Source organism: Camelina sativa, chromosome 11, assembly GCF_030686135.1.
Source record: "Camelina sativa cultivar CO46 ecotype springtype chromosome 11, ASM3068613v1".
Lineage (NCBI taxonomy): Eukaryota > Viridiplantae > Streptophyta > Magnoliopsida > Brassicales > Brassicaceae > Camelina > Camelina sativa.
The window spans coordinates 17784408-17808937 of record NC_141890.1 but is presented as its reverse complement, the minus strand read 5'-3'; the positions used below and the strand labels follow the sequence as shown (position 1 = coordinate 17808937).

Genomic DNA, 24530 nt, shown 5'->3' with positions numbered 1-24530 from the left:
GATATAGCATGAACATGCTTCTGCTGGTTGAGGAGCTGATCGAGCTTGTCATTGAGGGCTTTCATGTCCCTTTTGTACTTGGCATCTTCCTCTCCTGTAGATCGCACAGAGCGATCATATTCCTCATTGTAGTTGCCATCAGACTGAGTCAAGTTCTCAACTCGGTCCCAGCCTTCATCAACATCTGTGTTGAGGAAGTTACCATGGCTTGCGGTGTCCAGCAATATTCGTATCTTGGGGACCACGCCTCGGTAAAGTGTGCTCAACAATGAAGAATTACTGAAGTCGTGATGTGGACATCGAGTAGTGTATCCCTTGAAACGTTCCCAAGCTTCACTGAACATTTCGTTGTTCCTCTGAACAAAGCCGGAAATGTCATTTTGCAGCCTTGCGGTTCTGGAGTTGGAGAAGAATTTGTCCAGGAATGCCTTCTTGCACGCTTCCCAAGTGGTGATGGACTCCTTAGGAGAATGGGAAAAGCCGGAGCTTGAATCCATCTTCACTGACTCCATTGATCTTAGTGAGGCTACAGAGCCTATCAAATTCATCTAGATGATCCAATGGGTCCTCCATTGGCAATCCATGAAACTTATTGCTCTGTATCATCTGGATGAGACTACTCTTGATCTCAAAATTATTGTTCTGCACAGCTGGTGGCACAATGCCATTCCTTTGAGTGTGAGTAAATGGAGCATCTCCTGCTCCTATATTGGTCCTTGCTTGAGGAGCTGGTGGACCGTTCTGATTATTCATCGTCTCCTCAATGATTGATGGTTCTTGTTGAACTTGTTGTTGTCTGAGTAGCCGAGGTCTGTCGATGTTGTCGATGAAAGGACTCAGGTTCTGGGTACCTCTGGATCGTCTTTGCATGCACATGTATGTGTCCGAGCGTGTACACGAGGATCAACTCGATCCAGGTGATCGAGTGAAGGGTCCGGTGGGTGCTAGGGTTGTACCTGAGATTCAAAACAAACAATGCGAAAGCAAACAATTCAGTATCCAAACCAAATATAAACAAACGAACTTGATCTAGCAAGCGCTGAAATCCGAAACGTAGCAAAAGTAAAACAACCAAATGGCAACGACGCCAAATTGATAGATAGGTTTTCACCCAGGGTATCAATCCCCTATGCAGTTGTAGTACAAAGGGTTATCAATCCAAATGGTTGTGTATTGTTAGAAGGAAGGATATGATCAGAACAATGCAAGTCAAGCCAAGCAATTAGGGTTTTGGTTCTAACGATTCCTAAAATAAACAAAGTAAAAGAATATAAACAAGTAAACCACACGACCTAAGCACTCGATGCAAGCAATTGAGTACAGGATCGAGTGGGGTGATCAAGTATGCAAATGAGATATGAACAGCTCGAGGTATTACTCGATACAAGTTATCGTGTACCTGATCGGGTAAGTAGTCGAGTAAGTGAAAGAAATGCAAATAAATAAAATACGAAAGTACCTAAGGATGGGGGTAATCGAATCCTAAGTGTTCTAGACCAGTACGGATGCCTTACATGCCTCAAGCAATTATTTCCTAGACAATGAACCTCTAAGACCGTGTCACCACACTTTCGCACTAGCAACAATCAACCTTGAACACATTACGACACTGTCGCACTAGCAATATGAACAAGCAGGCATTACAAACGATTCATTATTGTCAGTAGACTTAAACTCATCTAATTTTGTTACTCAGAGTTAAGTAAACATCTAGCATTGGCTAAATCAAGCATTTTATCTACTCCTTTCGGCCTGTAGCATTTGTAAACGCCCTAGATCTAATCTCAACCTTTCGGTCTGGTGACAGCATTAAGAGCACCAATCTAGAAGGAAATCTATCAATCATTTACAATCAACTAAAGCATCCTAACCGATCAAGAACACAAAATCATCTATCCCATCCCTAGAAACTTTACTACACTTCTCGGACATAGAAGCGAATAATAAAGCAATCAAAATGAATGAAAATGACATTGTATTAACAGATAGAGTAGAGTAGAGAAAGTAAAGGATAGAAATCTAAGAAAACTACAAAATAAAAATGCAAAACAAGAAGAAAAATGTTGAGTCGCTCAGTCCTCTCACAGAAGCTCTCGCTCTCTGGTTTGACGGTCTGCGGCGTGCTCCTTTGCAAGCTAGGGGAAGAGGGGGTTTATATATGGAAACCCATTTGACCTAGCTTCCCAGACCTGCCCGATGATCTACTCGATGGGGTGCACGAGGGTGAAATCGGGGTACTCCTCGGGTGGATCATCGGGTTGCTCTTCATGCTCTTGGATCCTCCTCGATCGTGTTGGGGTTCGAACTTGTTCTTGCAGCTCGATGGCTCCTTCGGGTACATGCTCGAGTTGTCCTTGTTTTTCCCCATTTTTGGTTCTTTAGCACCTGTTTTCATCCAAAATATGCAAATGCAGAAATGCAACACCCTAAATGCTCTAAAAGTGAATTTCTACAGTAAATGACATAAAAATGCTATGTTAGAGGTATGAACAATGCAAAATATGGACAAAAAAGGATGCTAAAAATATGTAAATTAGAGAGTTATCATGAGTCTACACAACAAAAAGCTGAAGAAGAGATGATTTTGAACTTTATAAGTCGTATGACAGACTCTCTAGATGAGACTGTGAAGATGCTACATGGAAATCTCGACAAAGTCCAATCTGATCTTTCGGGAAAAATGGATGATATTGATGTTAGAGTTAGAAGCATATAAGAGCAAAGATCTAAAGATGCTGAAGCCATGGAGAGGAAGCTCCATTGTCTTGAAGAAGAGAAAGTTCAAAAATCAAAGGAGCTAAGAGAAAACGCTAAGGAGATCAGCGATTGCAACATGAGGATGAATACCTTGGAGAGCCGTTGCCTTAGCAATTCTGAAACCATTCTTAACAAGACCCTCAACCTGTGCAGCCATATGGAGAAGTATGAAGAGAGAGCTAAGAAAACCGAAACCAAAGTAGAAGAGTTTAGTAACCGATTCAATACCTTGGGAGACACTCTAACCGAAGAGTTCACTAGTCTTCTTGTTCCACTACTTGAGTCTAACATTGGAGCTAAGCAAGTTGCCATTGAAAGGAGAATCAATTCTCTTGAGGAGAATCTAGAGAGCTCAATTTCGTGTGTTGATGGACATACCAAAGAAGAAATATCGATCGATGGAGAGGAAGAAGTAAGAAAAAAGGAAATTCTTGACGAAAAAGGAAAACATTCATGTTTCCTTTGAAAAGGAATTCTTGGCCCTATAAAACCGAAGGAAAACCTTACTCCTCCTGTAACGCCCCTGAACCGCCATACGGCCGGACAGGACCGCGGACGGCACCGAGACGCCACATGTGTGGGAACCGCATCCTGCTGGTCCGGTCGAGGAACGGAAGCTGCAGCTTCCCGACCAGTCCTCCTGGACGCGACTCTGCCCGCAGCTGAGGTTCACTTAGGCTTTGCAACCCTTGCGTCCCACGCGCTTTGTGTTGACCCGGACAAGGCCGAGTACTATTTGCAACTTTCAATGTTTTCCCCGAAAACCGAATATATATTACTTTAATAATTTATTACATTGAAATTAAATCATCAAAGCAATATACATAGATAGTCGCATAATTTTACAGAAATCATTTAGGAAAATATAGGGTTTTACAAAGAACACAGAAAACCCTATCCGGTACCCTAATGTTTGCTCCAGCTCTAGACTCACTTAGGCTTCCTGCAAGACAAGAATAATATCATGAGTAATCTAAGATTACTCAGTGAGCCTGGGCACCCCTTTCCTAAACAGGATTCTACTTCCCCAACCCGACTACCCCAGCAAGCAAAGCAAACAAGCAAGGCAAGCAATCAACAAACAATCAAAGCAACGATCTAAACTCGCTATTTCACGGAGAAAGACGACTAAAGGGAACAAGGACTATTTGGACACTTTAGACTCTTAACTCTTACACAACTCGCAAAGACGACTAGAATAAAACAAGGGACACTTGAAATACTCTAGACTCTTTCCCCTAAGGGCCCTTGATAATCTGTTCCGTTCCACAACATTTCCCATGCCGAAACCACAAAGGTAACCAACATGAGCCCACACAAATGCTACATCGTCATGTAGCGGTCACGCTAGTAGCTAGCTAGCCGTGACATTGTCTCGCGCTAGTGGTCATCGGAAAATCTCGCGAGACAAACCATATTTGGAACAGAAGATCGACTACTCTATTCTAGCTAGGACTCAAGAAACAAATTCGAGAGACTTAGCTAAAATACACAGAACAACTCAAGCAAGAAGATCAAGCATTGCAAACAAGAAAATCAAGCAAGAAAACATGCAACAATCAACAAGCAACAAGAATGACAATTCATGCAACTTAGATTGTCCAACAAGCATGCAACCACTTTAAGTAACTTAAGCAATTTAATGCAACAAGTTCAATTATGCATGCAAGCCAATGTTAAGCGATTTACCCAATTAAATCCTTTAAGTCTATTTATGCATGCAAGCTAACCTCACCCATTCTTATGCAATAAAATTGCAAATAAAATTTACCAATTTAATTCATGCATGCAAACGATTTTAAGCAAGAAATATTGCAAGTAAAATCCTTCAAATTTAACCATGCATGCAAACCCTTTTGTCCAAATTTTAAGCAAGTTCAACTTACTTTAAAATGCATCCAAATTCATTTTCGCATGGTGATTCCTAGCTTAAATTCTATGTGCATTTAAACATTAATTTAGCGTGAATCCTACCATATTTCGCATGCATCAATTTAAACTGATTCTAACATGAATCTAGTCAAAATACAACAAGCAAAGGGTACATGCAAGGATCTAAAGATCAATGCAGCACCCCACACACAATTACTGCAGAACTCACTCTGATGCAGCGGATGATGGTCGGCCTTCACTGCACCGCGGATCAGACAACTCACCTTCCTTGCGGCCAACAGCGTCTTCACAGCGCTTCTTCCTCAGCTCTCTCTCCGTCCGCAAGCAGCGTCTCCCCCCTCGTCTCAACAAATTCACCCTCTCGAACCACTCTCTCTTCACTTGGATTTGAGAGCAAAATCGCAACTTTAAGTGTTTAGGGTTTTTAGAGAATGAGAAAAAATGATCTCAAGGGGCATATATATAGGTCGAGCATTCCCCCTCTCTTCCCTTAGTGCGTTTTGACAAATGGCACACATGAGCTTGCATGTGGCGCGTGTAAACCAATCACCAGCCACTTGGCAAGCATGAACTTGCATGTGGCGCATGTATTACACTCGCCCTTGCATGAAATTCGATTGGCCCAAATCATAGAGACATAATGATTATGCCGCCACTAACTGTAGTGACCCGTGCTAAGAGTAAAAATCCAAAGTCAAACATTCCTCGGACAAATGAAGTTGGGAAGACAAAGGAGGCCGAATAAGGAAAGACAGTCGAAGCAGAAGAAGAAAGGCCGCAAAATCGACGGTAGTACCGTGCTATGTACCAAATACCGCGTACCATGGACTGTACCATGTACCGCAGAACCACCCGAGAGCGTACCACAGATCCGTCCGTGAGCGTACCGCAGAACTGTCCGAGACTGTACTGTTGACCCGTACCGCGGTATCATTGACCGCGACCCGCGACCCGCGACCCGGAAATTTAAAACGTCTTTTGTGGACGCGTAAAGAAAGAGATTCATCTCCCCTTGATGGCCAATCAAAATTCATGCAAAAAGTGAGAAAACATAACCATTATGTTTTCACAAAACTGACCAATGAGATTACATGCAAAACAATCATTTCATGGTTGAAACAAGAGTGATACAACATCATTGTCCACCTTTGTAATTGACCAATGGTCTCTCATGCAAAGAAAGGAGTAGGGAGCATCATCATTCCTCGCCTAAGAAGCGCCCAATGAAGAAGCATGCACAAAAAATTTGGGAGACAAGAAATATTCCATGGAAGGAAGTAGCTTGTCCACCAAGTTTTCGCCCAAAGGAGTGGAGGAGAAGCTAGACAAGTGCTCGCCATGCATTGGCTCACCAAACCACCAAAACTCACACTCTCCACTATAAATAGACCCCCTAGGAAGTCATTTTCGTTTGCCTTCACCCTTAGAGAAAAAGAGAGAAAGTTAGAGAGAAGTTAAGAGTGTTAGAGAGAAGTTAGAGAGTTAGGAAGAAAGTTTTCTTTCCTTAGAAGCTTTTCTCTTCCGCGAGTAGTTAGCCGCGTATGCTTAGGCCGTTCCGCGTCGCTAGCTAGGACTAGAAGTCTGTTAGAGTCGATTCTTTCAGCCAAGTCCAGGTGAGTCTCGAAGCATGTAATATGGTACATGAATAGGTTGGGTTTTCGCTTAGGATTTTTGTGTTAAATCTAGGCATTTTTAGGTAGATTCGTTTCTTTTCTTCTAGATTGAGTTCTAGGAATTCAAGTCTCGTTTATTGCTTCCTTGCATGTTGGTGTGAGGTTGTGTCTAGCCTTAGTCTCTAGATTTCCTCTAGATTCTTAGGCTTGCTTGTTGCTTGTTTGTTGTTGCATGTTGCTTTGTGTGCATTGCATGTTAGTGTTAGTTGTTTGCATGTTTAGCGCTTAGTCTCTAGATATTTCTCTAGTTATTTAGGCTTGCATGTAGTTGTTTGGTTCTTGCATGTAGATTGTATGCTTTGCAGGTTTGTTTGGTTGTGTGATGAGGTTGTGCAGGAGAAGACTTCCCCAAGGCCGTAATCTGAGTGGATTACGAAGACTCGGAGAGACGGGATAGCTGCCTAGGGCCGAGTACTACACGACGGTGTAGTCGAGTGCGCCTGAAGAGAGGGACTCGCAGGTGATGTTCTATACTCGCGTGCCTTTGTGGCTGCGAGTATAGGTGTTCACGGGTATGGGGGAAGTGATGAAGTGGTGGAGTGAAGGAATGAAGGGCCCTTGGACTTGAAGACGAAGAAGAGTTGTTAGCTTCCGCATGGGTATACTTTGATAGTATACTTGGAGTTTACTTGACTAACTTGCATATTATCTTGCTTGTTTTTCTTGCATGTAGTTTATGTAGCTTGCATGTCGCATTTTACTGTTGCATGTAGTGTAGTTGTTTAGCTTGCATATTGTGTGTTGCTTGTTGGGGTTGGGGTTGGGTTTTGGTTTCTTGTTAGGTTCCCGAACTCACTGAGTGATTAGCACTCAAGACTCTATAATTTGTTTTGCATGTAACCTTAGTGGGAAAAGCCTTAGAGGGGAGTTCAGGACGTTAGGCCAGCCGGTGTAGTTTTGTATTGCCTTTGCAAGGTGTTTTGTTGTTGTAGTTTAAATTATCGCATTTTGGCTCTCGGCCTGGTAAAAAGGATATGAATGTTTGGGAACTTATTTTGTTAAGTAATTAAAGTATTGAAGTTGTTTTATTTATCTTTGTGTGGGTTCGAATGGTACTAGCCTTGTCCGGGCCAACACAATGCACCAGGCCGCGAGGGTTGCAAAGCCTAAGCAGTCTCGGTCGCAAGTGGAATTTTGTTAGGGAGGACCGGTCGGGAAGCCTGCAGCTTCCGTCTCTCGGCTGGACCACCCCGGCGCAGTTCCCATAGTAGCGTTCCTTGGCTGTCTGTTGGCCTGCGTGGTCATAGGACAGTTCAGGGGTGTTACACTAACAGTTTGTTGTTCAGCAAAAACCGCATTGTCCGACCTTCCGGTATGTATGGCATCGTTCGGACATCTCTCGGCCATGGACCGGTCTCGGTCCGGACTGCGTTCGGTTCCTCCGGACTCCCTTGGTCTTTGCTCGGACAACTCTCGGTCTTCTACTTTCGGTCCTTCCTGTCCCTTCCGACACCTCTCGGACCGTACTGTCCTTCTTGGTACTTGACCGTATATCCCTCTTATGCAGTTTTCCGCTTAAACCGCCAACTCCCGATCGATCTTAAGGTCTCGATCGTACATCCAGCCACTTCGGTCTTGGCTTGAATTCCTTGTTTTTCTTCCTCTTCCTCTTTAAGTCTTATCCGGGCCATTTTTTCGACCTTTTATTTTGGGATTTCTGCCCTTAGTGAGGGTCACTACATTCTCCCCCCTTATAAGAATTCGTCCCCGAATTCTCAGGCATTCTCCTTCTGTTCTTGTGATGTCGATACTTCTTGACACCTGCGTCCTCGTCTTCTGATTGCCATCACCTTAATACCATCATTGAAATACTCTTGGAAGACTAAACTTCCTTCACTTATCCTTGGCTTTCTTGTTGTTATAGCCTTACTCCATTCGACACTTGGTCTGCTTACTCCATTGGCTGATGCTTTTGGAAGGCTTCTTCATCTCCAGCATCCACTTGGTTCCCCATATTTTCAAACTCTTCAAGTACTAAAGCTTCTTCCTTATTGTACCATGACTCGTCCACTCCTTTAGATTCTTCAACTCAATACTTCTCTTTCTTCAGCTTATGCTTGATACTTCTCTTGGCTTCTTTAACTTTGCGCTCCATAGGTCTTTATCTTTTTCCGATTTCTTCGGCTTCGTTTAGCTTTTTTCCCTAACTACTTCAACTCCATTTTCTTGACTTATATCTTCACTGTCCTTGATTGACTTCAACTCTGGACTTGTTCAAATGATCTTGGTAGAAATGATTGACTTCTCCATCCTCAATGTTTGCCTCCATTTGCGAACTTCTTGTCCAACTCCCATATTTCCACCAACTCCTCGCGATGCTCGGTTCATCAGAACCTTACTGGTTTCAAAACATAGTATATGCTTTATCCTTCCTTTGTCGACCTCTTACTTCGCCCAGCTTCTTCTAGCTTCTTTACTTATGAGGTTGGGTTTGATAAACCTCACTCAACTCTCGCCACTTAGCCGATACTTCAAGGGTTTGGATCCTAGACAAGCACAACAAAGGTTAAGTCTAGAACCTTACAACACTAGGAAAACTATCCAACCCTTACACGCAAACCTTAAAGGAAAACTTCCCTTACTCCCAACCATTCTACTGGTTCCTGCGCTTGGTACACTCTTCGCAAGTGCACACACACGCCCTAGCCGGTTCATCAGGTCGCGGTTCAGCGGGAGACTCGGTTGAGGTAGAGGCAGCAAACAATGAGGTTCCAGCTTGGTTCATCGGGCTCTCTTTATCTCAAACAGCTCGGTCTAACAGGTTCTCCCTCGTATGCACAAGTTGGCTTGATGGGCTTTCTCCCTCTCGCACAACTTGGTCCGGACAGCTATGAGTGAAATGTCCACTCCTCCCACACTCGGTACAGATGATATGATCTGGGATCCATGGACGTTGCGGTCTTGCTCTCCAGCAATGATTATTCAAGTGTCCCGGCATCCCACACAAATCACAAGGCCTCGAATGCCTCATGTAATCTGGGTTCAGACAGCGATATGCAAAGTGCCCTCGCATCCCACAGTCTTCACACACCGCGTTCTCTGGGGACAACATATGTCTAAGCGCTGTCATCCAACAGTTCCGGGTCCAATGTCCAACTCCCTCGCACAGATCGCAATAAGGTTGATTCCTCATATGGACTTGGTTCGGATACACCACTCTCTTTCGGGCAGTGGCTGTACTTCTCAGTCGGCCTCTCGGTTGCAAAGTCACGGACTGCGCATCCGGCTGCTCTCTCGACTGTATCTCCTGATAGGTCATCTTCGGCCTCTTCGAACTGCTCTCTCCTTCCTCGAACCTTACATGCCGTCGGTTCAATCTCCTTAACTCGGTCATCCTCTCACATTCTAGGTCTCTTGGTTCTTCCTCTTGATCAGCTAACACCATCCGCAAAGGTATGGCTCAAATAGGACTATTGTGCCTCGGCACAACCTGGTCTGGTACTACTTGGTCTGGCACCACTTGATCTGGTCCACCTTGGTCTCTCACATCTTGGCTTGAACTGGTCCTTGGTCTCGCGTCCTCTCTAGGCTCCACACTTGCGTCAGCTTCTTGGTCTCGATCTCTCGGTATCGCTTCTTGATTACTCCTTTGTTCTACCACCAAGGTCGGTATCCCCTCGTCATCACTTGACAAAATCTCGATCACCTCCACAAACTCCTCCCTACTCTTCGTCGGCTCCTTGGACTTAGAGTCTCCGTCACCTGAATTCTCTTTCCTCTCGGCTTCCGGTACTACGGGTTCACCATCAACTCCATCCGCTCTCTCTGGTGAGTGCAACTCGTTCAACATAGGAAGAATTCTTATAACCATCTCCGCTCTCTCTTCCACCGTTTGTTCCGCACTGGTACCTCCGGTCTCGGGTGTTACCCCATTCCCACTAGCAGCAACTTCTTCTCCTGGTGCATACACCTCCGTCAAGAAGTTCAGAATCCTCTCGACTGCCTCCGGGTACTGCCTCATATAATATTCGGGATTAATATCGTCACATTGATCCTCCACAAGTTCCAACAGTAACTTTGGTAACTTATCGGCGAGCTCAACCTCCACCTCTCCATGATCTCCGATTGGAACAGTCTGAAAACATCCTTGCGTGTCTATCCTGACTTGGATACGACTCGGCTAACCAATCTCCAACACAACCGTCTGATCATCCTGATCCACTTCCACTTCTTCCGATCCGTCTAGACACTCGGATGGATCGGTCTCAATAGACAGATTGGCATCATCTCCGACCAAGCGCCAATCCACACTCCAATTGTTCGGATCAATTGGCTCGTGACTACTTTCCGACTCCATCGACAAATACCCGTTGTGATGCTCATAATCCTCATGTCTTGGCCCCTCTTCCCCTGAACCATCCCCGCAACTTGAATCACCTGAAAACATCTAAACCCACAAGAAACAAGGTAAGATGCTAGTCCATTCTAAGGTTCGACTTAAAACTAGACAAGCAAACAATCGGATAAAATTTGTGTTTTTGTGACACATTTACTCGATAAAACTGTAAAAAGCACAAGTGCTCACAGGTTTGAAAACACCGCTCTGATACCACCGTTGTAACGCCCCCGAACCGTCGTACGGCCGGACAGGACCACAGACGGCACCGAGACGCCACATGTGTGGGAACCGCATCCTGGTGGTCCGGTCGAGGGACGGAAGCTGCAGCTTCCCGACCAGTTCTCCTGGACACGACTCCGCCCGCGGCTGAGGTTCACTTAGGCTTTGCATCCCTTGCGTCCCACACGCGTTGTGTTGACCCGGACAAGGCCGAGTACCATTTGCAACTTGCCATGTTTTCCCTGAAAACTGAATATATATTACTTTAATAATTTATTACATTGAAATTAAATCATCAAAGCAATATACATAGATAGTCGGATAATTTTACATAAATCATTTAGGAAAATATAGGGTTTTACAAAGAACACAGAAAACCCTATCCGGTACCCTAATGTTTGCTCCAGCTCTAGACTCACTTAGGCTTCCTGCAAGACAAAAATAATATCATGAGTAATCTAAGATTACTCAGTGAGCCTGGGCACCCTTTTCCTAAACAGGATTCTACTTCCCCAACCCGACTACCCCAGCAAGCAAAGCAAGCAAGCAATCAACAAACAATCAAAGCAACGCAACAGAAACAATAGCGGAAGCAATAAACAACAAACAAGCGAGAGAGGTTAGAAAATCACGACTCAACTCGGACGATCTAAACTCGCTATTTCACGGAGAAAGACGACTAAAGGGAACAAGGACTACTTGGACACTTTAGACTCCTAACTCTTACACAACTCGCAAAGACGACTAGAATAAAACAAAGGACACTTGAAATATTCTAGACTCTTTCACCTAAGGGCCCTCGATAATCTGTTCCGTTCCACAACATTTCCCATGCCGAAACCACAAAGGTAACCAGCATGAGCCCACACAAAGGCTACATCGTCATGTAGCGGTCACGCTAGTAGCTATCTAGTCGTGACATTGTCTCGCGCGAGTGGTCATCGGAAACTCTCGCGAGACAAACCGCATTTGAAACAGAAGATCGACTACTCTATTCTAGCTAGGACTCAAGAAACAAATTCGAGAAACTTAGCTAAAATACACAGAACAACTCAAGCAAGAAGATCAAGCATTGCAAGCAAGAAAATCAAGAAAGAAAACATGCAACAATCAACAAGCAACAAGAATGACAATTCATTCAACTTAGATTGTCCTACAAGCATGCAACCACTTTAAGCAACTTAAGCAATTTAATGCAACAAGTTCAATTATGCATGCAAGCCAATTTTAAGCGATTTACCCAATTAAATCCTTTAAGTCCATTTATGCATGCAAGCTAACCTCACCCAATCTTATGCAATAAAGTTGCAAATAAACTTCACCAATTTAATTCATGCATGCAACCGATTTTAAGCAAGAAATATTGCAAGTAAAATCCTTCAAATTTAACCATGCATGCAAACCCTTTTGTCCAAATTTTAAGCAAGTCCAACTTACTTTAAAATGCATCCAAATTCATTTTCGCATGGTGATTCCTAGCTTAAATTCTATGTGCATTTAACCATTAATTTAGCGTGAATCCTACCATATTTCGCATGCATCAATTTAAACTGATTCTAACATGAATCTAGTCTAAATGCAACAAGCAAAGGGTACATGCAAGGATCTAAAGATCAATGCAGCACCCCACACACAATTACTGCAGAACTCACTCTGATGCAGCGGATGATGGTCGGACTTCACTGCACCGCGGATCAGACAACTCACCTTCCTTGTGGCCAACAGCGTCTTCACAGCGCTCCTTCCTCAGCTCTCTCTCCGTCCGCAAGCAGCGTCTCCCCCCTCGTCTCAACAACTTCACCCTCTCGAACCACTCTCTCTTCACTTGGATTTGAGAGCAAAATCGCAACTTTAAGTGTTTAGGGTTTTTAGAGAATGAGAAAAATGATCTCAAGGGGCATATATATAGGTCGAGCATTCCCCATATCTTCCCTTAGTGCGTTTTGACAAATGGCACACATGAGCTTGCATGTGGCGCGTGTAAACCAATCGCCAGCCACTTGGCAAGCATGAACTTGCATGTGGTGCGTGTATTACACTCACCCTTGCATAAAATTCGATTGGTCCAAATCATAGAGACATAATGATTATGCCGCCACTAACCGTTCGTTCTTCAGCAAAAACCGCACTGTCCTACCGTCCGGTACGTATGGCATCGTTCGGACATCTCTCGGCCATGGATTGGTCTCGGTCTGGACTGCGTTCGGTTCCTCCGGACTCCCTCGGTCTTTGCTCGGAAAACTCTTGGTCTTCTCCCTTCGGTCCTTCCTGTCCCTTCCGGCACCTCTTGGACTGTACTGTCCTTCTTGGTACTTGACCGTCTATCCCGCGTACGCAGTTTTCCGCATAAACCACCAACTTTCGATCGATCTTAGGGTCTCGATCGTACATCCAGCCACTTCGGTCTTGGCTTAGCCATTCTCCAACTCGCGCATTTTTCATCGGTCTTCCTTCGGCCTTTCTTCCTTGTTTTTCTTCCTCTTCCTCTTTAAGTCTTATCCGGGCCATTTCTTCGACCTTTTATTTTGGGATTTCTGCCCTTAGTGAGGGTCACTACACCTCCTCTACAAGACCACGACTTGGAAGCTGCTCAAGCCACCAAAGAACCAAAAAAATATTTTTTGAGAGATAAGCCACAAGTTCCGATGGAGACCAAGAACCCTACACTCGATTTGCAAGAGAATTCTAGAGAAGAAGAAGTTCCGATCCTCACCAAGGATTGTTTTGCTGTAACAACTCTTGAAGCCTTACCACCCCTAGAAGGTCAAGGAGAAGAAGAATCAACGCCCCAAGTCGTTTGTAACACCATTGCAAGAACTTGAAGAAGGGGAGATTTATGAAGAAGAAGATGAGCCATTCTAGGGAACACAGTTCCAATATGAACCACGTTGTCTCACCCACTTGAACAATCGTTGGTACCCACGCATGATATGCCTAAGAGATCTAGGCGATTTCAACCGAGCTGTAGGAAGACTTCCCCAAGGTACCACTTTTGAAAAAGCTTGTTCTATTTATCATATTGACCGATTTTTTCTTGAATGTTGTGAGTCAAGGAAAGAGATGAAGGAGCTATATGATCAAGCCTTACACTACCCACGGCCGTTCAACACACTGCACAAAGTGGAGAGCCATGCCGATTCCTTATCACTTGTTCCATCAATGGTGTTAAATTCGAAAATGCATTATGTGATTCCGGTTCATGTATCAACATCATGTCAACCGATGCTGCAAGGAAGATTGGCTTGAGACACTTACAACCCTCGGACGTACGCATAGGACTCGCCAATTCCTCATTCACAATACCCGAAGGAATGGTCCGAGACATTCATGTGAGAGTTGGAATCTGCAATGTTCCAACTGATTTTCAAGTTATCAATGCTGAGAAAGGAAGGTTTACACCAATTATCCTTGGAGGAGCATTCCTAGCCACAGCCGGAGCCGTCATGGACTGGCCTAACCGAAGAATGACTCTCACCAACATCAATGGAGATATTTTCTATGAGGCTAAACCATTCAACCCACCTACTCGAGGTGTAGAGAAGAAGATTATGCAAGAGAGCCACCTGATGCCTACATTGGAGAAAGATCCAAGAGAGCTTGTCTAAGGACAACCCACTCTCCTCACCCTGCTTGAGAAAGCAACTAACGTCGAGCCAACGACGTTAAACAAGAGCGCTTTTTGGGAGGCAACCCATGTCTAGTAAGTTTTTATTTTTAGGATTTGTTTTCTTTTACTATTGAAAACAGAAAAGCCAAAAAAAAAAAAAAAAAAAAAAGACGAAGAAAGACCATGGATTGGCAATGCACACCATGTCTAGTGGCAAGTACCACCTACTAACCGGCCATGTTCACCGTGACCGACGCAAGCCGAAGGCGACGGATCAATCACAATCCTCATGTGATCGATGCCGAGAGTCCCCACCAGCCATACCAACCGTAGCCAATGCCATGTCTTACGTACCATGTCTTACGTACCGCGTTCGCATACCATGTACTATATACTATGTACCGCGTACTATGTACCATGTACCACGTGCCATGTACTGCATACCCTGCACCATGATCGACGTCCCATGTACCATGTCCTACGTACCATGTACCACCCACCATACCAGTTGCTGCTGTCCGCGACCGTTCATCCGTGTACCGCGAGACAAATCTGAACCACCACCATCCTACCACCAACCATCACCATTATTTTATTTAGGTATGTTTTTATTATTTTTATTTTATCATTATTATTGATGGTTTTAGGTTTTTGTTTCAAGGAGGATGCATCTAGAGATATATCAAACACAATTCGATTGAACTTAGCCTAGTTCAAACTCGATGTCAAGCAACCAAAGGAAGTATAAACGGTTAGTCACCACATTTTGATACCACAGCCGAACTCTAGACAATTTTTGGGCAACCCATAAGAGTCGACAAACATCATTCCATCAAGGTGACATTGTTCTTAAACCCTACACTTTTCCTTATGATTTTTAATCCTCAACTCTTTCTTTTTTCCCACCGATGACGGTATGATTTAAGTCTGGGGGGAAGGATGTTCCATACTATACTAATGCTACTTTCTATTTTGTTGGCATGAGACCTTTTTCCACATTTTACATCAATAATCTTGACGTTTTTATCGAGTCACATTTTTTTTTATTGAGTCAAAACTAGTAGGGGATTATGATCTTATTCTAACGGTTTATTTGATTTGGATTAACACTCTTATGACTCTTGATTATGCTTGACAAAAGAACCAAAGTTTGGAAAGACTGTGAGCTGACTCAACAATCCCCCAAGTCCCTATTCGATGGATATTCAGATGATCTAACGTTGTCTCTAACTTTTATAGGACCTAAATCGGACTTAATTTTCAAGCCCTGGGAATTGGTATACATTGGACTAGATCTCTACATTCAAGCCACACAAGACATTGCACTTCTTCAAGAGTATGTTCCCCTCTCTCTTCCCTTCAATACTAAAAAAAAAAAAAAAAAAAAAGAGAATAAAAGATGAGATGATTTTGATCAGTTTAGAGAGGTAGGTAAATTACCTGTGACCTCATTATTCTACTCTTGAGTCAAATGATCACACAAAGCTTGGAAGCAAGGGGTAGGTAAATTACTGATGATCCCAGTATTCGCCTACACCTTTGATTAAAAAAAAAAAAAAGAGAAGAAGTTGGAAAAGGGAGAGGAAATGAATCATATGAAGAAAGTCTTGGCTTGAAGAGAGCCTACAAGCCTCTGATCGATTTTCCCTTGGTAAGATTTCACTTTTTATTATTGCTTAATTTATGTAAAGAGATGACAATGGAGATTCTGGAGACTCTAAAGAATTGTGTAATAAAGGAGCGTTGATGATTCTCATGGTGGATTACAAATGGAAGTTCCTAATGTCAAGGCGAAGAAGAGTGCAAAGACAATATCCCCAAAGATAAGTGAATTCCCAGTATTTTCAAAACCTTTTTTCCATGATTTATTCTGATTATTTGATTGAGGACAAGCAAAGTTTAAGTTTGGGGGAGTTGATAACATCATTATTTTATCTATTTTAGCAATAGTTTTAGTATGCATTTAGGAAGAGTTTAGTATGATTTCAATGCTTTATTGTTATTATCAAGTATTTTAGGTTTCAAGAAGGTTTTATAGCAAAAAGGACCAAAAGACAAGGAAAATACGTTTTAGGAAAGTTTCAGAGCTTTATAGTACGGGCAACTTTTGAAAAATTTACAGAACTCACATTTCGATGTACTTGGTGTCTATGGAAAGCTGAGCGAGTCATCTTTCTCCTCGTAGTAGAATCAAGTCAATCCATTCAATCATCAGGAAGTTATGCCCGATTTACCGAGACATGTTACAAACCGACGTAAAGAGAACCATCAAGCCAACGGGCTTTTATTGAAGGCCTGACCAGCGACCACCACAGCGGCCCAGTCCAAGCCTTCACCACGTTCTAGAAGCTTCCTACGCCGCCTCTTTCCATGCACTAAACAAGAGAAGACGTTTCTACGCTTAGAAAACCCTAAACCTAGACAAAACCCTATAAATACTCTTCAAAACCTAGGGTTTAGGGTGTGCCGAAAAGTACCAAGTGTGCCGAAAAGTGCCTCAAAGTAGCCCCTAAGAGCCGACGACCAGAGAAGAAGCCGCAAACAGAGCCCTCTCTCGTTCCATCTTTTGAAGCTTTGAAGATCCACCAACTCTTTCTATTCTATTTCTTCTGTTTTTTGTTTCTAAAGGAAGAAGATCCTACAACTTTGTTTGACAATCATTGAAGTAATATCTAAATCTCTTTTCTCTATTTATTCTTTTATGTTTATGAATTATTTAAATCTTGTTTTGATGATTCCCTTAAACATGCTAGAGTAGTTTTCTAGTTGGGTTTAAAGGAAAATCAAAGGGGGGAGATGATCTTAGTTTAGGTTGCAATTTTTAGGGTTTGTTAGATTTAAATTCTGTTTATTCTATGCTTTAATTCTAAGTCTTTACTTAATGCTTTAAGTTAGCCTCATGAACTAACTATGATCTAAAGTGTGTGTGCTTTGCCAAAAGCTTGCATGTGTGCTTGACCTAGCTTAGATGTATGGGGAGACATAGGAAGCACATACCCCTTACCTATAGAATTCCATGGATTAGAATCGAACCTGTTTTAAATGCTTTGATCTATGCGTCGTTGCCTGCGACAGTTGAGTAACGGGGTGTAGAGATCTTAGACGGTTAGCTTGAGAACTTTAAGTTAACGGTTCATTAGTGTTTTGTAGTCCGAGTTTTAGATAAACAAACTAACCCTAAACTTTCCTAGATAGATAGATCATTGAACCCCTACGATTCCCCTTGATGCCCAACGCTAGTTTTATTATTTTTATTTGCATTTTATTTACGTTTATTTGCTTGCTACAACCGTGAATACCAAAACCCCCTTTTTATTGAGTCCTAGCCTTACATCTCTTCCGACGGATTCTCTAAACAACAACTCTCTCTCTGTGGGATCGATCCTTAAATACTACTACCGATTAGTTGTGCACTTGGAGCAGTTGTGTGGTCTTTTTAAGGTAAAAGATTGAAGTGAAAAACCACGCACATCACTTTCCGAGAATTGACTGTCGGAAATGTGCGAGTGAGGACACAACATAGAGAAATATCATGTGGTGATTTGTAGGGACGACAATGTCTTTAAAGCCTCCCGGACGTAGTAAACCGACCGTCGGATATGGATGGGAACACGAGCCTAGTGATAGGACGTGAGGCCCATTAAAGAAAGTGGGTTCATGGAGTGGGAGTGGACATTGGGCCCACTAAGAGGTGCCAGTCGGGGCTTTACAAGTGATATCATAGCCAAACCCAGACGAGTGTAGATTCGAGTGGGCTCACACCGTCGGGGGTGACGGTTTTGCTGCGCAATGAGGGCGTTGCGATCTGTTAGTGGGGGTGAATTGTGACACCCCGTCTTGCGCAGAGGTTTAAAAGAATTGATTTGGCCACCTATATCACAAAAGTGCTCTTATCTTTTCGGTCAAAAGTCCTGAGAGAAGTCCACAGTTAAGCATGCTTATGCTGCAGTGGTCTCATGATGGGTGACCTTCAGGGAAGTGACTGTCGGAACTGGACGAGTGAGGACAAAACACAGGGAAAGATCATGTGGTGATTTGTAGGGACGACAACAAGTCTTTAAAGCCTCTCGGATGTAGCAAACCGACCGTCGGATATGGATGGGCTTACGGACCTAATGAGAGGACGTGAGGCCCATTAAAGAAAGTGGGCCCATGGACTGGAAGTGGACATGGGGCCTAGTAAGAGGTGTCGGTCGGGGCGTTACAAGTGGTATCAAAGCCAAACCCAAACGAGTGTAGATTCGAGTGGGCTCACACCGTCAGGGGTGACAGTCTTGGTGCGCAACGAGGGCGTTGCGATATGTTAGTGGGGGTGAATTGTGACACCCCGACTTGCGCAGAGGTTTAAAAGAATTGATTTGGCCACCTATGTCACCAAAGTACTGAGAGAACTCCACAGTTAAATGTGCTTATGCTGGAGTAGTCTCAGGATGGGTGACCTTCCGGGAAGTGACTATTGGAATTGTGCGAGTGAGGACAAAACACAGGGAAAGATCATTGTAGGGACGGTAACAAGTCTTTAAAGCCTCCTAGACGTAGCAAATCGACTGTCGAATATGGATGGGCTCACGGGTTTAGTGAGAGAACGTGAGGCCCATTAAAGAAATTGGGCCCATGGACTGGGAGTGGACATGGGGTCCACTAAGAGGTGACGGTCTGGACGTTACAATAAACAAGTTTTAAGAGAGCTTTGTGTAAAGCCTAGAGAAGAGGACTCTCAACCCTAAGAGCTTGTGTTCAAACTCTGCAAGGAGGACTTGCAAAACCACGTCGATATCGTTCCCGATCTCGGCCTTATCTTTATTGCTTCTTCGTCAAGTTTTGACGTTCTAAGCAATATCCGTTCGTGAATCCGAGTTCTCCTAAAAGTTTAGTGTTCTCGTCCGTTAATTAAGCTTCCGCTCTCTACCACTTCCTTATTTCATTTCGATGTAAATGTTTTACTTAATTAAAAATCAAATATTCTAACCGAATAAGATTTAGGCAAGACTTTGATTGATTAAATCAACGACCAAGATTACATTTCTGAAAATCTGTAGCCAGCATTTTAACAAACTTTTTAACGAACGACTGATATTAGAACACGATTGTTGGGTATGAAATGAAAGATCCACTAGTATCCGTTTATTTTTTTTTGTGACCCTACGGGTAAAAAACATCATTTAGACATATTAAGACCATAGGGCAGATGACTTAATTAAGGCATAATACTAACGCACAATACTAACCATTTTAACGAAAAGTGTACCAAAACAAAATCATGGTAAAAAAGAGTCTAGTGAAGACTCGAGAGCTTTAATAGTAAATTAGAATTGGACCGATTCTAGAGCACGGGTTAAAATTTCTTTTCTTTATTTTGTATATTTTATTTAAATCACTATATATGTGATTGTTTTATTTGTTTAAAAAAAAAAAAATTGGGATGAAATATCATGTCATGAAATTATGTTCTGAATATGATTTATGAAAAAACATCTATTTTGTAAGATATATTCTAGTAGATATAGATTTTGACCTGCAGTGTAATTTTGTTTGCTAATTTTATTTGATTTGGTTAGTGTTTAAATCTATATATTGTATTTTGATTGTTAATACTATAATTTAACCTACATTATACCGCATATTATTTTTTTTGTTACAGTGTTAATTTAACTAACTTAATTAGATATGTTTATTAATCTAATATTCATATTGTTAACAAAATAATAAAATAATATTTTACCTGTATAGCACCGAATTAATGACATTTTAAATTTATATTAATATCTACTCAAACACGTCCTGCTATATAACCCCGTCATGTGATATTTTAAACACCAAAGAAATTTTTTTGTAAAAGTCTAAATATATTACAAAAAAAAATAAATGTTTTAATAAAGTTTATGTTTTTTGGAAATTGAAATACATGTAATATTTGAACTTCTAATAAAGTTTAAATATTATTAATATCTTCAACATTTTATAAAATTTAAATGTTTCAATAATTGAAATATTTATAATCTTTGAAACATTAAAAAAGTTTAGACATTTGAAATTTTGCAAAATAAATAATCAGAATAAACCGCATAAAACTTTATAGTATGACTTTGAAGTATGACTTTATAGTATGATTTCAATGCATGATAAATCAATGTTCATGTTCATTCATATTTAGAATTATTTTGGTCTCTTTTTTATAGTATGACTTTGAATATTTGCCTAGTTTTCTTAGGCGATGTGGTTGAGATATTTTATACATTTTTATTCATCAGTTTTTTTTTTTTGGTAATGGACAAGGAGGCAAGCCTCCCTGTAATTTATTTAAACTGAAAAAATAGAACTACAACCGGACATGCCTCGGAAACGCAGTTCCACAGACATCATCCTCAATAAACGTCTCAACAACAAGTGGCGCATGATCTCAAATAAGTAAGCCTAAAGGCAAAGTAAACGCATAGTTGGCTAACCCGTCGGCTAGACGATTAGCTTCCCTATAAATGTGTGAAATGCGGACTATCCAGTCCCGAAATATAAAACCTTGGCACAAGCGTACCAGGAACGACACCGGATGAGCCTCACTGACCCCTGTCCTCGAAAAACCGACCACTAACTCTGAATCAACCTCCAGCTCCAACCGTACAACCCCCTTCCCCCACGCAATATGAAGTCCGTAGGACACCCCCCCCCCAGAACTCCACCAAGGGTGCTGAACAAATCCTACTATTAAAAGCAAAACCACCACACCATCGACCCGCCGAATCTCGCAGAGCACCTCCAGCCGTAGCTAACCTGGGTTACCTCGAGATGCACCATCCGTGTTCAGCTTGAATCATCCCTCCATTGGCCTGTGCCACTTAACCATATGAAGAACTCGCTCCCTCACTCTATCCTTCTCATTCTGACGCTTGTTTATTCGAGTTACTTCAATAGCCAACTCCTTCAGAAACCTTACTTTGTCCCAACATTTCCCAACATCACCAAACACATACCCACACCTCCATTTCCACGCCCACCAGACACCCAAGGCAAATATAGTAGACCAAGCATATTCAGTAGTCGCATTCTTCATAGCCAAATTCCTATACAGCCATACAAGTAACGTATCATTAAAGAATTGTTGCCTTTGACGGATCGGCACAATCCTTCTCCATAAGCCTGCAATCGAAGGACAATCACGTAACACATGAATGATTGTTTCCTCACCCCCTTACAGACCTGAAAAACGCTTATATCTCCCAGATGCCATCGAAACCGTTCGGTGTTCGTCATGATAACCTGCTGCCCCATTAACCAGAGAAAAGACCGCACCCTTTAAGGACTAAGAACATGCCAAATCCGATAATAAAAACTGGACATCCTGCCTGGGTTGTTGATTCTGTACCAATAAAGAATATGCCGATTTCACCGTAAAGGCACCACTAGCAGTTTCACCCTATGAGAGATGATCATACGCTCCGGTAACATTATCCACTACCACCGCAGCCAATTGCAGACGAGTATTCTGCGATATATAAGGCAATATCCTATCCAACAACCAACCTTCTCCATCACGCCAGAAATCCTTCACCCGTAGCTCCTTATATCTAGTTGGTATATCTGAACTCACCATATCTCGCAAAGGGATACTGGAGACCCATCGATCTGTCCAGAAACGTATGCTAGCACCGTTACCAACAACCCATTTGGCTCCCCGCAAAACCACCTCCGTCAGACCCACAAGAACACTCCGCCACACCGCAGACTTTGGACACGTTGCTACAAGCCAACGATGGTCCTGAATACCACCTACTCCGTATTTACTTCACAAAACCCTGGCCCATAGACTCTTGCAGTCGTTAAGTACCCGCCAACCAACTTTGGCTACTAGAGCATTATTCATAGTCGTAGAAGCTTTGATTCCAAGCACCCCTTCACTCTTCGGCCGACACACTCTCTCCCAAGCTACCAAATGGGTCTTCCTTTTTTCTGGAGTACTACCCCACAAGAAGGACCGTGACTCCTTATCTAGACCATTCAACACCGACGCCGGAAAACATATTGTGCTCATCGTGTGCACCAGAATAGAAGCTAAAACTGACTTAGTCAAGGTCAGTCTCCCTACAAAGCTTAAACAATGTCCCTTCCAGCCTGACAGACGTGAAGACACTCTCTCTAGAACGTCCCCAAACGTTTATTTATTAATCCGCTTGTGAAAGATTGGCATGCCTAGATATTTTCCCAGCTCCCTTGTTGTCTTTATCCCACTCTCATCACTTATTAATCTTCCTAACTCCCTAGACACATTCTCTGAGAAGAAAATCCACCAATAGGTTATTAGTGCGCCAGGGGTTCCTCTAACTCTGGTGCCCACCCTTTAACAACCTTCCCACAGGACAAGCTGTCACCAATTGACCTGGAGAAAATCTTAACGGATCCTATTATAAGCCTTCTCCAAATGCAATTTCAAAAGCATCCACCCCTTGCGACCTTTCTTCCTCCGCATTGAATGTACAGCGTCTTGAACTACCACGATATTGTCAATACTTAACCTGCCAGGAATGAAACTAGATTGACCAGGACCAATCAAACCTCCGATAACACGGTTGAGCCTGAGAACCATCATCTTGGTAATGGTCTTAAACAAGACGTTGCATAAACTAATTGGGCAGAATTGGACTATGCGTTCTGGCGTAGCAACCTGTGGTATAAGAACCACAAGAGCATCATTTGTTTCCGGAGGCAGAGTCCCTGAATTAAAGAAGTCAAGAACAAATCTCACCACGGATTCTCGAACCACCTCCCAACACTCTTGATAGAACACAGGCTGATAACCATCGGGGCCCGGAGCTTTAAACTTCCCCATACTGCGAACAGCTTCTTCCACCTCTATTGCTGTGAATGTTCGATTTAAACACTCTCGATCCTCCCGTATGAGACTAGCAAAATCCTCTTATGGGAGTTTATCCACAACCATTGGTACATCGTCTAACGAATACTACCTCTTATAATATTGAACTGCGAGATTCTCAAGCTTTGTTGCATCATAAGTCCACTGATCCTCATCGTTTCGAAGCATTTCAACCCGATTATGTCGTCTCCGTATGACAGTCGAAGTGTGAAAATACTTCGTGTTATGGTCCCCAAGTGCCACCCACTTCTCCCTCGACTTTTGAAACCATAATATTTCCTTTTGTTCTAACACCTCTTCGAACTGTTTCAGTAAAACCTCCTCTTGACTCAACATATCATCTGATGGCGCCAAATCAAGTGCATCTTGCACTATCTGAAGCTCCCGAACAATGCCATCCTTACGCTTCTGAATAGCACCAAAAACATCTCTATTCCACTGTTTCAGCTTAACACTTAACTCATTCAAAGCTTCCGGGGTGGTAAGACTGACATTCCATGAAGCCACCAGCAACTCTTTAAAACTAGGGTGTGTTAACCATGCTGCCACAAACCTGAATGGTCGCCTATCTGGATCTCTTCCAACTACAGGGCACATCTGAACATATAACGGTGCATGATCTGATGCCAAAAAAGGTAAATGAGTCACTCGTGCCTCTTGCCACTTCAACCTAGCATGAGGGCAACACAAGACTCTATCCAGTCTCTTGGTCACAAACGTATCCTCCACTCTTCCTCTCCTCCAGGTAAACTTGTTCCCGCGAAACCCCATGTCTATTAAAGCCAAATTGTTAATTCATTCACCAAACGCCAAAGAATTAGGTGAAAGTCAAACATTACCCCCAGACCTCTCATCTAATCGCACAATTGTATTAAAATCTCCACCGTTGAATAACGGACCAACCAAACCTTGGACAACTGCCGCTAACTTATCCCAAATACCACTGCGCCGAATCACCGTCGGAGCCGCATAAACCACGATCATATTCACAATCTCCATCCCAGTACGGAGCTTTGCCACAACGAACTGATCCGTTGATTCGACTATCTCCATGTCACCAATTCCAGACCGCCATAAGAGCCATATACCCCTACTATAACCCACAACATCCACTCTAAACGAATTCTCGAAACCTAGTCCCTGACAAATTTGACCCGCTCTGTTTCCACTAGCATG

The 24530-nt window shown here is 42.8% G+C and overlaps 1 protein-coding gene and 1 non-coding gene across 2 annotated transcripts; one reads left to right on the top strand and one right to left on the bottom strand.

Moving 5' to 3' along the window:
- The first annotated feature begins 282 nt into the window (after positions 1-282).
- Positions 283-389, top strand: LOC147934176 (small nucleolar RNA R71). The gene has a single exon (XR_015573402.1). It is a non-coding gene; the product is annotated as a small nucleolar RNA R71 (small nucleolar RNA).
- Positions 390-23441: 23052 nt separating this feature from the next.
- On the bottom strand, positions 23442-24125 carry LOC109127309 (uncharacterized). Its single transcript, XM_019231903.2, has one exon. It carries the CDS (start codon positions 24123-24125, stop codon positions 23442-23444), a length of 684 nt encoding a protein of 227 aa, XP_019087448.2.
- Between the last annotated feature and the right edge of the window lie 405 nt (positions 24126-24530).

What these genes read in the sequence shown, in the direction of transcription:
- LOC109127309 (XM_019231903.2), bottom strand. Translation starts at nt 24,125, where the DNA reads ATGGGGTTTCGCGGGAACAAGTTTACCTGGAGGAGAGGAAGAGTGGAG.